Raw genomic sequence first — 17480 nt, forward strand, 5'->3', positions numbered from 1 at the left:
ACGCCAAAACGCAGGAAAATGCAGTGGCAGTTTTCTTGGCGTTTTTCATCAAGAAAAAAAACGCAGGACAAAAACCCAAGTGGAAACCTAGCCTAACAGTGTAAATTTGCTGTCCCCTCAAAATAACTCAACACACAGCAATTAACATCTTGGCAACAAAAGTGAGTACACCCCTAAGTGGAAATGCCCACATTGGGCCCAAAGTGTCAATATTTTGTGTGGCCACCATTATTTTCCAGCACTGCCTTAACCCTCTTGGGCATGGAGTTCACCAGAGCTTCACAGGTTGCCACTGGATTCCTCTTACACTCCTCCATGACGACATCACGGAGCCGGTGGATGTTAAAGACCTTGCACTCCCCCACCTCCCGTTTGAGGATGCCCCACAGATGCTCAATACAGTTTAGGTCTGGAGACATGCTTGGCAAATCCATCACCTTTACCCTCAGCTTTTTTTAGCAAGGCAGTGGTCATCTTGGAGGTGTGTTTGGGGTCATTATGTTGGAATACTGCCCTGCGGCCCAGTCTCCGAAGGGAGGGAATCATGCTCTGCTTCAGTCACAGTACATGTACATGGTGCCGCCACACACGCTTGACACCATCTGAACCCAATTAGTTTATCTTGGTCTCATCGGACCACAGGACATGGTTCCAGTAATCCATGTCCTTAGTCTGATTGTCTTCAGCAAACTGTTTGCGGGCTTTCTTCTGCATCATCTTTAGAAGAGGCTTCCAGTGATGCAGTGTGCGGCGTATGGTCTGAGCACTGACAGGCTGACCCCCCACCCCATTCAACCTCTGCAGCAATGCTGGCAGCACTCATATGTCTATTTCCCAACGACAACCTCTGGATATGATGTTGAGCACGTGCACTCAACTTCTTTGGTCAACCATGGCGCGGCCTGAGTGGAACCTGTCCTGTGAAACCGCTGTATGGTCTTGCCCACCGTGCTGCAGCTCAGTTTGGCAATCTTATTACAGCCTTGGCAATCTTCTTACAGCCTAGGCAATGTTTATATAGAGCAACAATTCTTTTTTTCAGATCCTCAGAGAGTTCTTTGCCATGAGGTGCCATGTTGAACTTCCAGTGACCAGTATGAGAGAGTGTGAGAGTGATAACACCAAATTTAACACACCTGCTCCCCATTCACACCTGAGACCTTCTAACACGAATGAGTTACATGACAGCAGGGAGGGGAAATGGCTAATTGGGCCCAATTTGGACATTTCCTCTTAGGGCCCAGAGCTTGGTAATACTCTAGCTCAGGATAGCCTACATGATACTGAGGTTGGAAGTAGATAGCATGACAGCTGCCTCTTGTGCTTCGATAACATACCTTCTTTCTAAATATAGGAAAGGTCTCTGGGTTAAACTAGGGACCATCCTGACATTGAGTTCTAAGGTGACGGGGATGGTGTTTGGTGGACCCCTAGGCCGTAGGGCCCAATGGGCTCTGTCGAATTTAATTTTCAACTTGGCAGTGTGTTGCAGGATCTTTTTGAAGAGCAATTGGGATGGAGGGGACCCCCCTGACCCTTAAATAATTTTGATTACCCTGGTTTTCGAGAAAGGAGAACAAGAATATTCAGAGAGCATGAGCGAGTAAAACTAATAGGTCAAATACATAATCCAAATCGTGTTTAAAGTCATTATTAGCATCCCCTCAACATTTCAGTTATCTGAATCCATATACTTGCATGGGGAGTGTGTGTGACAATAGGTGGAGAGGAGCAGAGCCACAGGCATGGCCACAAACCCATCTGACCAAAAGTGCAGCCTCGTGGCGTCAGCTGCAGAGTTTCTCGAGGTGGCCACTTGCGAGGTATTTGCACACCTCTATTAATTTTACAGCTACCCTGCATAATTGGGCCGGTCGATTATGCGGGAGGGGGCTAATGGGGTACTTGGCTTTACTTGACTCCCAAGCCTGAACGTGCCAGCCACCCCCTAAATGGGGACCTGGCAATCATCCTCCGATGTACCCCTAACCCAGTTCAATTCAACAGGACTGTCTTGTGTGCCAGAGAAGGTCTCCGTAGTCTCTCTGGTACCTCACAATTACCAACCCCAGAGTTGGTGGGCGGTGAGAATAGCGTATTTGAACGCAGGAGACGTGTTTAAAATTGCCTTTAAAGTTCCCTCCTATTTTCTTTTTGCAGTGCCAGCAGATTTTCTATTAGCGCGCTTAACGTTGCATGGAATGTTTCAACTCATTTACGTGCACAAAACAAAGGTTCGTGACTTAAAAACCTATTACACCCAGGGGCCAAAAGTCCAATGTTTTCACCACGAAGGGCAACCGTAACCTACGGCAAGCGCTTCTACCAGCTGCGATGCTTCTATACTTCTATTGGCTGGCCTCACAAGCATCTGCCACCCTATTGGCTACAACTAATGACAGCCAATTCAGTATTAGCCGAATTCATTGACATCTGATTCTTTATTGGCTAATGGAAGATGACGTTGCATCCCGACCATTGGCTCCGGCTGGCGCTTGTCCTTGGCGTGATCTGCTGTGGCTGAGTAGGAATTAGGTAGCCGATGACCATGGAAGAGGGTGACGGGTTGCGGCAGCGGAGGCCTATACGGCCGCAGATAATCACCGACGAGACTGTGGTTCAGGATACCGGGAGGAGTGGGTGAGGCATTGGCGGCGGCGGCGGGAATGGAGGCACTAACGGGGAGTGCGAACGTGTGTGTAATGAAGCGGGCTGCTGAGCAGTTAGTGAATGGGTTTTCTGTAATGTCAGCTGACCTGGAGGAGCACCTGCCATTCGCCCTTAGAAGTATAACTGTGTAATGTATGGGATAGAGCATGACTGCTGATGAAGGTCTATCTTATGGGTGTTGACCCTGATACTGTATTTCATATACAGGAGATTTGTGTCCGTATAGAAAGGGTTAAGCAGGTTAACACCCCCCCGTTTCTCCAGATCCTGTCTACACAAAGCAGTGATCATCCGGGCCCCTGGAGTCAGGTAAAGGATATCCTCTCAAATGATCTGGTTTCACCCAAATATCTGTCAGAATGATTAAAATAATAAAAACATGAGGACACGTGCGGGATCACTGACTGCGAAGCATGTATTGATTTTGCAGTGTGATGGACGGTAAAGCCTCCTATACGAACCCGTTTACAAGCTCTAGTACATGCATGTGCTTCGGCTCCCAACTTCTAGGATGGATCTAGAATCCCTAAATGTGAGCTACCATTAAAGTGTGACGTTGCGCTTTAAAACAGAGCAAAAATGTTTTAACCCACGGTTGCGCTTGACATGTGGAAAGGCAGAGGTTTAACATGTTTCCGTTTATAGAGATGAGTCTTTCCCTCGATGGATGAAGCCGTGCTTTGGTTTATTAACCAAATACGTACATTCAATACAGCAATGAAAGGATTATGCTTAGGCTCTTTCCTCCGCTGAGAGACCCTCAGAGTCGTGTAGCGGTGTACATTGCGAGACGTTGCTCACCATACACTGATCCATGACTCGCACTGCTAAAAGGAGGTTAACTTTTAAAATTTGGAAGGCTGTTTAATTACAAGATCTATGTAATTATTGTTTTGAAATTAAATGGATAAAAAAAAAACAGGATTGAGAGTCTTGTCGGTCGGGATTGCCAAATCTCACTCCCAACGTACTAGGTTCAAGGACATGTTCAGATCTACCAGAACACTATTCCTGTTATACTTGTTTACAAGAATAATTTTAAAAAAAAAATAGCATATTACACTATTAACCCTTTTGCATCACAATTCTTGGTTGCTATAAAAAAGCATTGCTGCTTAACGCTAATTTAAAATTCAGTTCAGGGGTCCCGCTGTAGATGTGGGAAAACAAAAAGATTAAGAGTTTGCCTTAATTTGCGGCATGATAGACAGTTTTCGCGTGCCAGACAATAATTTAGGAATCGACTGGAGGCAAATAAGGGAGGAGCTCAAACGTTTTAAACCGATCTGTCGAACTACTAATTGTTTCACTAGTCATTGGCTTGCTATTGGAACCTGTTCAAATGGACCCTTTGAGCGCGGGGAGAAGAGCACTGCATCTTCACTGCTGCTGCAGCCAAATTAGAGACGCGCTCCTGTGGATGCCAGGAATAGATGCATCAATGGAGATCAATATAAGACGGCACAAAAGATTACGGTGTATATCTGAGTCACGATTTCATGCGTAGTCCCGGGGGAAATTGGCAACTAACAGGAAATGATGAGCAATAGAAAAAGGAGTTTTGCAAGAAAAGGGAGGTTTCTAAAGAGCCCATGTAATTGTATAAGGAATCAAGTATACATACTGTGTGTGTTACATACATATTTCAGAAAATATTTTGAAGTCTCCAGATATTGGTTGTTAACCCCTTCACTACAAAGCCCCTACATGTACCGGCTCACAATGTATTGTTGTTAATGGGTTGTCCTTAAGGGGTTAATTCAACACGGGAGCACAAAGGTTATATTTGATAGGCTGAATATTGGGTAGTGTTACGGCCTGCTGATTTCTTCTGTTGGCTGACCTACCAAACATCTATCACCCTATTGGCTACAATTAATGACAGCCAATGCACTATTAGCCGAATTCATTGACATTGATTCCTTATTGGCTAATGCAAGGAGACGTTGCATCCAGATGGCCCTTACCCATAATTAGCAATAGCACAAACTATATTATGCATAGGCCTGTGGTTCTACTACGGACTTTAAAAAAAGTGGTGATATAATTGTGGTAACTAATGGAATCGGAACGTTCCACTGGTTACTATGGTGATATTGTGTTATTATTTTTATCCGGGTTAATAAATTTTCTCCAAGACCCCCATCAGACAAGGTCCATTTTTGACCAGCTGCAGAAATTTGGAAGCCTGTGGATTAGTGATGGTCAGTTTTAGGAGTCATGGCTGTCTCCGTCACAGGGCTTACTAGGCCCTTGGCGTCCATAGCATTGGTGACATACAGGTTGCTGTGTAGCAAAGTATACTGGTTTACCTGTACTTATGTGTTTGCAGCTCATACAGTGGGAAAATCTTCCGTGCCACCTTCATCTTCTTGGCATTGGCTCTGCTAATCCCTTCGCTTGCTGCTGTGTGCTTACTGGAGTCTCCCATAGAGCCACAATATTTAAGGTATGTTGGATTGCTACTCAATGTAATCGTATATTCTTTGTCATCATTCTATGGCAGGCAATACCCAAATATTTGATATAAATGTACTAGTTTCTTGCATGAGTAAAACATTAACAGTATTGTGAAAGGACAGTATAAGGCCAGCATATAAGCAACCTTAATACTCTATGGGGGAAAAAATAGTGATGACTGTTTCTCCAAAAGGTTAATATGGTTGAAGAAGAGCCCCTCATAGTATCTAAAAAGTGCATTTTAATGTGATTCTGTTAGCCAGTAAAGGTATTATTGTTGCCAAGTTTGCTTCTTCTAAAAAGTAACACATGAAATGACATCTCACATTTAAGAATATGGCTTTATTACCAAGGATTTAGGATGAGCTGTTTTTTTGCGAAATAAAAATAAATGTTGTTTATGGATGGGTGTATATAAAATAAAATAAAATTACACAAGGAAAATGCCACGATTTCTCCGTTTATAGGCAAGTGAAAGCTGGTAATGAAGAATAATGATTCTTATTATGTAAAAGTGAATTCTTGTCTTTTTTTTCTCTCCCTGCAGTTTCCAGATACCTCCTCGTATGACAGGTGCTCTTGAGGCAAATCTTAAATTAAGGCAAGCAGAACGTTTGTTGGAAGGCCAGCTAGTTGGGCCGGAATCCATTGCAAACATTGGAGGTATGTTTACTGTAGGGCTGCAACTAACGATTATTTTAATAATCGATTAGTTGGCCGATTATTTTTTCGATTAATCGATTAATCGGATAAAAAAAAACAATATGCAAATTTTTAGTTTATTTAAAATAATTTAATGAACTGGATGTTAAAAAACAACTTAAAATTTACATTAACATTCTTATTTTGTTATGATGTAATAAAAAAACAAAGTACAAAAACCCAAACACAATATTTATGAAACAAAATAACCCCAAACATTCTGAAAAGAGGTGGACTATTACTGTTCAAGAAACTTTGCCCCAGCCCTGGTACTTTGCACCCAGCACTTTGCACTTTGCACCCGGCACTTTGCACCCGGCCCTGGCACTTTGCACTCGGCACTCAGCACTTTGCCCCACCCCTGGCACTTTGCACCCAGCACTTTGCACCCGGCACTTTGCACCCAGCCCTGGCACTTTGCACCCAGCACTCAGCACTTTGCCCCAGCCCTGGCACTTTGCACCCAGCACTTTGCACTCAGCACTTTGCACCCAGCCCTGGCACTTTGCACCCAGAACTTTGCACCCAGCCCTGGCACTTTGCACTCAGCACTTTGCACCCAGCCCTGGCACTTTGCACCCAGCCCTGGCACTTTGCACCCAGCACTTTGCACTGTGCCCCTGCACCCAGTCTCCAACTCTGCCCTGCACCCAGCCCTGCCCCCACATTCTGCCCTGCCCCCACACTCACACCCTGCACCCACTCTGCCCTGCACCCACACCCTGCCCTGCATCCACACCCCCACTCTGCCCTGCACCCAGTCTCCCACTCTGCCCTGCACCCCCACTCTGCCCTGCACCCAGTCTCCTGCCCTGCCCCCACACTCACACCCTGCCCTGCATCCCCACTCTGCCCTGCATCCCCTGAAACCCCACCCCCACCCCCGCGAATCGCTCTGTGCGAACGGAGCCACTCGCACAGAGCGAACCGCTCTGTGCGAACGGAGCCACTCGCACAGAGCGAACCGCTCTGTGCGAACGGAGCCACTCGCACAGAGCGAACCGCTCTGTGCGAACGGAGCCACTCGCACAGAGCGAACCGCTCTGTGCGAACGGAGCCACTCGCACAGAGCGAACCGCTCTGTGCGAACGGAGCCACTCGCACAGAGCGATTCGCACAGACATGAAGAATACTTACCTCCGGAACGCGTCACATCCGTCACGCAGTGCAGAGCGTGTAGCGGAAGCAGGGAACGCTCGCGGAGGTAAGTAAAAGGAGCCAACAACGAATCGATCACTCGATTAATCGATAACGGAAATCGTCGACAACGATTTCCGTTATCGATTATTATCGATTTTATCGATTCGTTGTTTCAGCCCTAGTTTACTGTGTTAAGTAATAAATATTCTATGTTTATGGTTGCATTGCAGTAGAAGGTCACTTGTCTAAATGCAGTTTTTATTTTTGTCAAAGCTCTTTAACGAGCTGTGTGCATGAATATTGGATCTGAAAATGTTTTACAAGACTTTTTAATATTATGGTCATATGACCGTTTCTAGATTTGGCAAAAAAAAACCCTCTCGGGCCAACAGTTCTCTTGACCAATTAATATCCTCGTTAAAATTCCTTCTTTGTGTAAGCCACTAAAACATTGTTTAAGTCATAAACTATGTATGATGTATTCTTACTATGCGGATATGTCTCTAGGTTAGTATTAAAACAGTTTTTTGCAGGCAGATCAGGGGGTTATGTTCCTTGAGTGCCCTAAGTAAACCTGGCTTAGCCCATCTAGTGGACATTCTTTACAGCCCATACACTTAAACTGAGGCTAGCGTGGTAAATGGCACTTGATTCGAGAGTTTGTGTTGCTCAAGTCCAGGTCCACCTGGTGTGAAACCCAGGGAGTTCATACTTACCTGCCCAAGGTTACACTATATGACCAAAAGTATGTTTTAAGTGTACCAAACAGATGTATAAAATCAAGCACATAGCCAGCCATCTCCATAGTCAAACATTAACGGAAGAATGGCTCATATTCAAGAGCTCAGTGACTTTAAAAGTGGCACTGTCATAGGATGCTGTTGCCACAAGTGAGGTTGGGAAACTTCTCCTCTACGAGATCTGTTCCGGTCCAATGTGTTATTGCAAAAGCTTCTAGGAGTAATGACCACTCAGTAGCGAAGCTGTTTTTGATACCTGACAGCATGGTGAAATCCTTAATAAACTAACAAACTGAAATGCATTTTGTTTAGATGTCCTTTTCACTGGCACAGCAGATGGGCAGATTCTGAAAATTGAAGATGGAAAAATCCACACAATAGCTAAACTTGGCAGACCTCCTTGTGGTGAGCATATTATGAACGGCCTCCCAGGGCAAAAATGTTATTTTCTAGCAAAATAAAGGCTTGCTCCTCTCCTGGTACCCCCAGACCAGAATATATATATATATATATATATATATATATATATATATATATATATATATATATATATATATATTGTTTGTTTTTTTTTTGTTTGTTTTTTCAGACCATTGAGATTAATGTATGTTAAACCTTGTACACTTCTTTTAAAAAAAAAAAACATGTCCTTGCACAATCACTTGTGTGGACAAGATATTACCCCAGGGGGTACTTTTCCAAAGTATCATCTTACAATGTAATCTGCAGGTAAAGCACTTACTCTGTTAGATAATTGAGCCTGGCTGTCTTACAGAGAAATAGCCGATTGTGGTAAAATAAATCACAACAATAAGTTGGCTTGACTTGTCAAGCATCTTTTCCCACCTTGAATTATTTCTTTGCAAATAGAGGCTTAAGGTATATGTGTGGGTCTGGATTTAGGCTGCAACAGCTGACAAGTTCTGACAGTGTGAGAGTCATGTTTCTGATCTTGTAATGAGTTACAAATCACACTGAATCTGTTGTAGGTTTCATTGAAAATCCCGCTCTGTTCTTAAGAAATGTAGTTTTGTTTCTAATCGATTTACTTACATTTTCCATGTATCAGGAACTCGGGAGAATGAGCCTAACTGCGGAAGACCTCTGGGTCTCCGAGTTGGCCCTAATGGGACCCTCTTCATTGCAGATGCTTACCAAGGAATATTTGAAGTCAATCCTGTTACAGGTACGTTATTGAGACAGGCTGGAACTGACAATGTAAAGCAGAGCTGGGCAACATGCAATCCTTTAGCTGTTAGAGGCTGAGTGAGCATGGATGAAGTTCAGCGAGAGCTGTAGGGCTGCATGATGCTCAGTCCTGCGATAATCAGTACAACAAGGTGGACCATCATGGACTAACACCAAACTTTGCTTGTTCAGGTGCCGTAGAACAACTCCTGTCTTCCCAGATACCAGTCCAAGGGAAGAAGATGTCATTTGTAAATGATCTTACTATAACCAGTGATGGTAGAAAGATCTACTTTACAGATTCCAGCAGCAAGTGGCAGAGGCGAGATTACCCATACTTGGTTATGGAAGGCACAGATGATGGGCGGCAAGTCGTTTTTTTTTATTTTTATATATCTCATAAACATTCCTTTATTGTGAAGCTGATTCTAACCACACCATTGCTAAAAGGCAAAGGCTTGTGTATCCCTTAACTGAACTGAAATGTTAATTTAAACATAATCCACCTTGAGTTATGATTTAAGATCTCCACTTTCCCATTTTTCAGATAAGTTTTGAACACGTGCCAAGAATGCGTTGGCCAACTGAAAAGTATAGCTAACAAATACAAACTTCTGTGGTACTAAGCCACACACAGGTGCTCAGCCTGGGGTCATGTTGGTGCCACTGTGCTGTTTATTTGCATGTGGTGCCGCGTGACGTTGGGAATTGGGTGGATCAATTACCTTAAAGTCATTTTGTTTTCTCTTGATCTACAATTTTGCCTGGAGCTCTGTTTTACCCATCCCATAAGCAATTTAGGTGTCCGATTCAATGTAAGCACTTTACTGGTCTATTGTCAGACATTCTTGTAAGCGCAGAATGTGGCTTGTTCGCATTTGTATAACAATAAAGTAAATCATGAAAACACTCAAAATTGATATTTTCATTTTTGGTGACATCTGTAAAGCTTTGTCCATTCATGCTTAAAACGCTGATGGGATTGCCTTAATCCTATAATTATATGTTACATGCAGATTGCTGGAGTATGACACCGTCACAAAAGAAGTGAAAGTTTTGATGGGAGGATTGAGGTTTCCCAATGGAGTTCAGCTTTCGCCAGCAGAAGATTTCTTGCTTGTTGCAGAGACCACAATGGCCCGAATAAGAAGGTATGCCATTATGCTAATGATTCTTCCTGTCACATTCTTCTATGCATGTGAAAATATGATCAACATAAGATTTTATATTTGAATATGTGCACAGTGAAAGCTGCTCATTTGATCATGGCTTTCTACCAAAGTTTTCTTGTTTTTTTTATTTAACAGCATAGGTGAACAAGTGTGCTTCATACACTATTTTTGTTGTATTTTTATTGCATTTTAATTGTGTTTTTTATGATGTCATAAAGGCTTAATTTGGCCTGGCTACATTTGAGTCCTACAGTATATATGTAACCCTTACCTACAAATTTTACCCTTAGATGTAATACTTACATTTTGCAATTGCGCAACCCTTACACTTAATTTCTACATAAATCTAGATTGTGATTCACCGTAAACTTAGTTTAGCAAAATTCACAAACTCATCATAGACTTAAAATTAAACCCAGGCAGGCTATTCAAGTTTCTCCAAACCAATATTGTCAAACCATGTCTTTATGATGGGTAGCATTCTCCTGGCACCCATCAAACTACCAGATAGTGAAGCACTAGAGAACACATTTCCACTGCTCAAGAGTCCAGTGTCATTTTCTTTTTTGTAGCCGGTGTTTGCATCGCACAGCTGCTTGGTCATGGAAACTCCGTTTCATGAAGCTCCCAACGCACAGTGCTTGTGTTGATGTTGTTTTCAGAGACACTTTAGACTGATGCTACAGCGGGCTTTGCGTCACTTCACACCAATGCACTAGGCAGATCTAGTAGAGCAGAAATTCCGCAGACTTGTTTAAATTCGCTGATCTCTTCAGTACGACCCGTTCTACTGCCAATGTTTGTCTATGGAGATGGCTGTCTATCTATGTACCATATTAAGAATATTTGGTGGTTTTTAATATGGTAATGTGTGTTGTATTTCTCATAGTCTTTCTGTGTTTAAACAGGTATTATGTATCTGGTCTTACAAAAGGTGGAGTAGACATGTTTGTGGAAAACCTGCCTGGCTTTCCAGATAACATACGCCTTAGCAGCTCAGGAGGATACTGGGTTGCCATGTCTGCTGTAAGGCTTAATCCTGGATTCTCCATGATGGATTTCTTAGCGGACAAACCATGGATAAAAAAAATTATATTCAAGGTAGGTGGCTGATAAACATTAGCAGTGGTTCAAATTTAAATGGTGGAAAATCTATTTGGAAGTATGGGTGTAGGTAGCACAAGCAGACTACATCAAGCTACTGTATGCTATATGTAAGTAATATAAATTGAATAATATGATGGAATTGGAGCTTTTATGAGCTTTACAGAGTAGCACACAATGCCTTGTTTGCTGGTTATGCTGTTAATAGAATACTGTATGTAACATTTACATTTTAATCACGGTCCTTTACTTGCAGCTCTTCAGCCATGATACAGTAATGAAGTTCGTTCCCAGGTACAGTCTGGTTGTAGAGCTCGGTGAGAAAGGTTCCTACAAAAGAAGCTTTCATGATCCCAATGGAGAGGTTGTGACTTACATCAGCGAGGCCCATGAACATGATGGGTATTTATACATGGGATCCTTCCGATCTCCTTTTATTTGTAAACTGAATCTTCAAGAAGTATGAGCTTTCAAAGTTTAGCCAGTAAGCAAATGATGGAAGCAACTGTTGTGCCCCAGTGACCAGTTATTTCCTGATTAATGGGTGCCTATAGTACACACTTGTTCTGGAATCCCAGTGATTTAGATTTGTGGATCGTATGTGATATTCTTATGCTAATCCTATAGATGGTTAAAGGTCAAGCAGGACTTTGTCTTGTCAAATGTTGCTTACAACTCTGTCTTCAAAAGGGGATTTAACTATATGTACTCATTTAATTGAAAAAACCCCCCAAAAATTAATGGACAGGATTTATACAGCAGTGATAAGGGCTGGAATGTCACATACTTATTATTTAACATACCTGGGTCTTCAAGCCCTGTTTGGTCGGGAAGAAAGTGTGCTGGAGGTCGGTCAACTAACACATCTCCTCCCCTTCTATCTCTTGGTCCTGGCTAGTGGCTACAAGGACAGCTGTAAGGGCTTGTCAGTCTGGTTTGGAAAGCTGAGCAGGGATCTGACCAAGCTTATAGTATCTATTCCAAGAAAACTCAAACGATTTTGTAATAACCTAACCTCTTGTCATATACAAGAGATGTTGTGATCTCCCTTTAACTAGCCCATGAAATGACAGCACACCAGGGGGAGCAGCCTGCTGGACTTGTTGCCCTAGGCCTAGTCAGCCTCGGTCAGAATGCATCACTGCCTACCTCATGCATAAAGGCATGGTCTGTCGGGTACCAGTTCAGTGCTGAAAGATGCAAAGCCAAGTAGCTTTCCAAGTTTTGTAAGAGGATGCTTTAGCCAAGAACATCCAAGCCTCACAGATGAAATTTAGTATATCATGCGTCCTCAAGATACCACAACCAAAGTGTCTTTATAACATTACTCGACTCAAATTACCAATAGCCGGTATTAATTTGCCCCAATTTGAAAGATGACATAGTAAACTGACAATTTTTTAAATGTGCGTAATTCTGCTTTAAAAAAAAAAACAAAAACCATAAGTTGTGCTGTTTTTCCTTCCTTCCTTGTATATTGTAATGTGTGCTGTGGCTCCCACAGATGTAATGATTTGATAGCATCATATTACTACACAAAGTAGCCATGCATTAATATAAGACTGTTAATTTACTATTAATTGCATGATTATTGGCATTATTGAACTCACAATTCAGTGCACTACTTGTGTATGGAATAAACTTTTTTTTTTTTAAATAAATGTTTGCTATTTATTTATTTTGGATAACCAGAACATTTTTATCCTACATGTTAGGACATGTTTGTTTTACATTTTCCATTCCGAGAGCCAGGACAGGAAAACCTATGCAGGTTACTACACTTGGAACATTTTAGGATTGTTGTGACAGCTTGGCAATGCCTTAGAGTGTTATGGCTTTTTGGCACACAAACCTAAGTAAAGATTAAATGAAGACAGTTCGCTAGCGCAGAGATCATGCCTTCACCTTAGAAAAAATCCCCACTTTCTGCATGCTTACTTTGTTTATATGACAGAAAGGGAACCCATGCCTGGTGCATCATGTCTGTGCCAACTTATGGTACAGATATCTAGCACCCTTCCAATCCTCTTCCTGGTTATTTGCAACGTTATCTATGTGACAGCTGGTAGCATAGTCAAATTCTTGAAGGATATCAGCCAAAGGTTGTACTGTATCTTAGGGGGATTCATAGCCTTTGGACACAAGTCATTAATTGCACATTTGTTACACCGTAAACAAGACTATGTGGGTGGGTTGAAACATTTAAACGCATTGTTTAACCACGTCGGGCTACTTACATTTTCAAATCGCTGGAAAGGTCAACTCAACTGTTTTGCAGGAGAAATATGACAAGTTGTCCCTTCATAATGTGTACAGTTTGGTAGATGCAGCCCACTGCAATCATGCAATTCAGTGAATAGAACCATAGGCTTTCTAGCACCATTGTGCTGGTTAACTTAACTCTCCCTTAGCATCCATGCAAGGATGATGGGAATTCTAGTTCAACATAGCTATCTTAAAATTGAATACATACAAGTCAAAAAGCTGTAATGGAGCATGAGTAGGATCTGTAATTAGAGATAGAGATATATATATATAGATATATATCTCTCAAATAACAGATGGAATAAGTATCTTGTGATAATACAACCTCTACTATATATATATATATATCTCTACCTGTCTGTTATGTCGGGACCTAGACAACACCAGTAGTGGACCCACTATGCAGAGACGAGCAAGTACGGAGCATATCAGTCCAAGGCGGAAGAACCGTATAGGGCCAGAGGCAGACGAGGTCGGGTCAGGCAGCACAGAAGCAAAATCCATAGACAATCCTAGGTCGAGGCAGGCAGCACAGCAGCAAAATCCAAAAATCAATCCAAGGTCGGGGCAGGCAGCACGGGAGCGAAGTCAGGAAACAGTCCGAGGTCAGGTACACAATAAGGCAAGGCAGCAAGTATAAACTCCCAGAGTACGTACAGTAGCTCATTGAACGGGCACTGATAGAAGCCAGGAGTGAGTTTAAATAGGAACAAGGGCGGGGACAAATGGACAGGGCGCCAATGGGAGATGTAGTGACGTCATAGCGTCCGGCGCCAAATAATGGCGTCGGTGCAAAACACATGTACCTGAAAACGAGTGCTAAACCCGCGGGTCTCGCACTATGTAGTAGTTCTGGAGCGCTGCGAGCGTGCAGCAGCACCTCGCTTATTACTCTGCAAGTGCTGCCGGCACGCCGCGGCAGCTCCCGCAACAGTGTCTTGCCGTCGTGGGCGGTTTGCATAGACGAATGAGACCGCCGTGAGCGCGCCGCGTCTACACGCACGCCCCTCCGTGTGCTTGCAGTACACACGTCACTCGGAGAGGGCGTGTGTACATAGTCGCGAGCGCGCCGCCCACCCGCGACCGACCGTCGCGGGACATCGGCGAGACCGATCTATCTCCCCTTAAGGAAAATGGGCGGTCCCTAAACCCATTTAAAACAATGCATTTTGAGCCCGTACATGTACGGGCTTTGTCTTTAGGGGTTAAGCCGTATTAGCCCAGTAGACACATTTAACAAATGTTAATCCAATAAAAAAGGTATCACTGCAATACTGTTTTTTTGACAAAGTATATCTTCTGTGAGTTATACGGTTCTTATGGGTGCTGTTTATTAAAAAAATAGTTGGGGGTTATAGGAAAGTGGACCCATATTCAAAGGGGGGGGGTTCCTTGGGACAAAAAATAAATACAAAAGGGGGGTGGCTGGGTTATGGCATTACAAAATCAATAGGGGGATGGCTGGGGGTAATATACATGGCAGTGGGGCCATCAGTAGACAAGAGGGTGGTTGGGCATCACATTAGCCAATACAAAAAGGATGGGGGCATCAATACACAAGGGAGGGGATTGGCTGGGGCATCGCATAAATCAATGTACAAGGGTGTGGGGGCATAAATGCACAAAGGGGGGCAATACACAAGGTTGTGGGGGGGGCACAATCAATACTAAAGGGGGCCAGGCTAGGGCATCAATACAAAAATAGGGCAAACATACAAAAAGGGCGGATAATGACAAAGCAGTGTAGAAAATAAAATTTTTTATACTTCAGCGCCGCAGAGCCTGTCCTGGTGTGTGTGTGTTTGGGTGTCAGTGTGGCAGAGTCTGTCCTGGTGTGTGTGTGTGTGTTTGGGTGTCGGTGTGAAAGAGCCTGTCCTGGTGGGTGTGTGTGTGTTGGTGTGGCAGAGCCTGTCCTGGTGGGTGTGTTTGGGTGTTGGTGTGGCAGAGCCTGTCCTGGTGTGTGTTTGGGTGTCACTGTGGCAGAGCCTGGTGTGTGTGTGTTTGGGTGTCAGTGTGGCAGAGCCTGTCCTGGTGTGTGTGTTTGGGTGTCGGTGTGGCAGAGCCTGTCTTGGTGTGTGTTTGGGTGTCGGTGTGACAGAGCCTGTCCTGGTGTGTGTGTGTTTGGGTGTCGGTGTGAAAGAGCCTGTCCTGGTGGGTGTGTGGGTGTGGGTGTGGCAGAGCCTGTCCTGGTGGGTGTGTGTGTTTGGATGTCGGTGTGGCAGAGCCTGTCCTGGTGTGTGTTTGGGTGTCACTGTGGCAGAGCCTGGTGTGTGTGTGTTTGGGTGTCAGTGTGACAGAGCTTGTCTTGGTGTGTGTGTTTGGGTGTCGGTGTGGCAGAGCCTGTCCTGGTGTGTGTGTGTGTTTGGGTGTTGGTGTGGCAGAGCCTGTCTTGGTGTGTGTTTGGGTGTCAGTGTGGCAGAGCCTGTCCTGGTATGTGTGTTTTTGGTGTGTCAGTATGGCAGAGCCTGTCCTGATGTGTGTTTGGGTGTCGGTGTGACAGATCCTGTCTTGGTGTGTGTTCGGGTGTATAATATAGTAACATTGTACATGAGACTGAAAAAAGACATCTATCATTTGTTTAGTAAACAGCTCCTGTGACTACAATTTCCTTCTTTCTGTCTCTCCAATGATTCTTTATTGCCTCCTCCTTATATTGTTAGAGACACACTGTAAGTAGTCAATTGCTCCAAAGCTTCTAGCCTTAATAACATTTCTCACATCATATCTGCCATTTGTGTCTGAGGCTACAGCAGCATCACTTTACTAAATTATTTCCTCTACAATATAATATTTAATGTACTCATTGGCTAGATCAACGTGTAGGTAAAAACTGGTGCTCTAAAAAACATCACCTTGCCATTTCTGAAATAAGAGATGCAATTTAAAGTAAAATTCATTATTATATTTTTAAACCTCCTGGACTCCAGCGATCCAACATCCGCCTCCCCGGTAACACCTTTTCAGACACTATTAGCCCCATAACAACATCCAAGGCAGCTACCAGTCCTGGAGTAGATATGAGGCTAACCTGCTTTGGAGTCCAGCAGACCAAGCTTCGCTCCCATGTTTACAGGCGACAATAACCTTTCAAAACTACATCTCTAATTGAAACACCTGAACCACTCCTATGTTTTAGATAATCAGAATCATATAATTAGTAAGTGAATAAGTACCGTATTTGCTCGATTATAAGACAAGGTTTTTTCCAGAGCAAATGCTCTGAAAACTCCCCCTCGTCTTATAATCAGACCTGAACTAGGTCTGACTATTGAGACTAAGATACAGATCCCCCGCAGCGATGCAGGGGACCTGCCCTTATGAAAAATTACTGCAGTTTTTATGAAGTAATACTGCTGTTTTTTGGACATGAAAAAACTGCAATACTGCACTTTTAGTGCAGTATTACTTCACATTTACTGCAGTTGTACCGCATTTGTACTTCACTGTACTGCAGTTTTACTGCACATTTACTGCACTTTTTTTTTTATATTGCAAACCTACAGTTGAACTTCAATGTACTGCAGCTTTATTGCATTTGTACTTCTGTACAAAAATAACTGCAGTACAACTGCAGTACAGTGAAGTACATATGCAGTACAACTGCAGTAAATGTGCAGTACTACTGCAGTAAAAGTGCAGTATTGCAGTTTTTTCATGTCCAAAAACCAGCAGTATTACTTCAGAAAAACTGCAGTAATTTTTTCGTAAGGGTGGATCCTCCTGTCCCCCCCCCCCCACTTACCGGTACCTCTGAGCCCCCGGTGCTTGGTCCGGGCAGCGTGTAGAGCTCTACGCGATTCGCGTAGACAACTTCTGCTGCAGCCGGGAGGAGGTGCGGTTAGTAGCGGGGGGTTGTCTGCGACCATCGCGCAGACCTTCCCCGGCTGTCAGAGATCAGAGTTCCCCGTGATCGGGAGTGATAAAGAGCCTGTGTGCTCTTATTTAGATATTCCTTTCAAAATATGCTCTTTGCAGCTACAATAACCATTTACAACGTCTACACTGTATTTCTGATCCATTTCATGGTATTAGGGCTGCA

The 17480-nt window shown here is 43.5% G+C and overlaps 1 protein-coding gene across 2 annotated transcripts; it reads left to right on the top strand.

Moving 5' to 3' along the window:
- Nucleotides 1-2548: 2548 nt before the first annotated feature.
- On the top strand, nucleotides 2549-11642 carry LOC149303313 (adipocyte plasma membrane-associated protein-like). 2 transcript variants are annotated; one of them, XM_089481590.1, is made up of 10 exons: nucleotides 2549-2640; nucleotides 4230-4247; nucleotides 5003-5119; nucleotides 5678-5793; nucleotides 8025-8117; nucleotides 8782-8898; nucleotides 9093-9267; nucleotides 9917-10051; nucleotides 10981-11173; nucleotides 11433-11642. In XM_089481590.1, exons 1-10 carry the CDS (start codon nucleotides 2549-2551, stop codon nucleotides 11640-11642), a joined length of 1266 nt encoding a protein of 421 aa, XP_089337716.1. The 2 variants fall into 2 exon arrangements, with proteins under 2 accessions (XP_089337716.1, XP_089337717.1); XM_089481591.1 differs by lacking the exon at nucleotides 4230-4247.
- The last annotated feature ends 5838 nt before the right edge of the window (nucleotides 11643-17480 follow it).

The sequence above is a fragment of the Sceloporus occidentalis genome, unplaced genomic scaffold, assembly GCF_023333645.1.
Source record: "Sceloporus occidentalis isolate IW3139 unplaced genomic scaffold, rSceOcc1.0.p SCAF_15, whole genome shotgun sequence".
Taxonomy (NCBI): domain Eukaryota; kingdom Metazoa; phylum Chordata; class Lepidosauria; order Squamata; family Phrynosomatidae; genus Sceloporus; species Sceloporus occidentalis.

Excerpts from the sequence above, each read along its gene's own strand:
- LOC149303313 (XM_089481590.1), top strand. The coding sequence starts at position 2,549 with ATGGAAGAGGGTGACGGGTTGCGGCAGCGGAGGCCTATACGGCCGCAG. Across the intron at positions 8,118-8,781 it reads ACTTGGCAGACCTCCTTGTG|GAACTCGGGAGAATGAGCCT; the intron begins GTGAGCATATTA and ends TCCATGTATCAG. Across the intron at positions 9,268-9,916 it reads GAAGGCACAGATGATGGGCG|ATTGCTGGAGTATGACACCG; the intron begins GCAAGTCGTTTT and ends TGTTACATGCAG.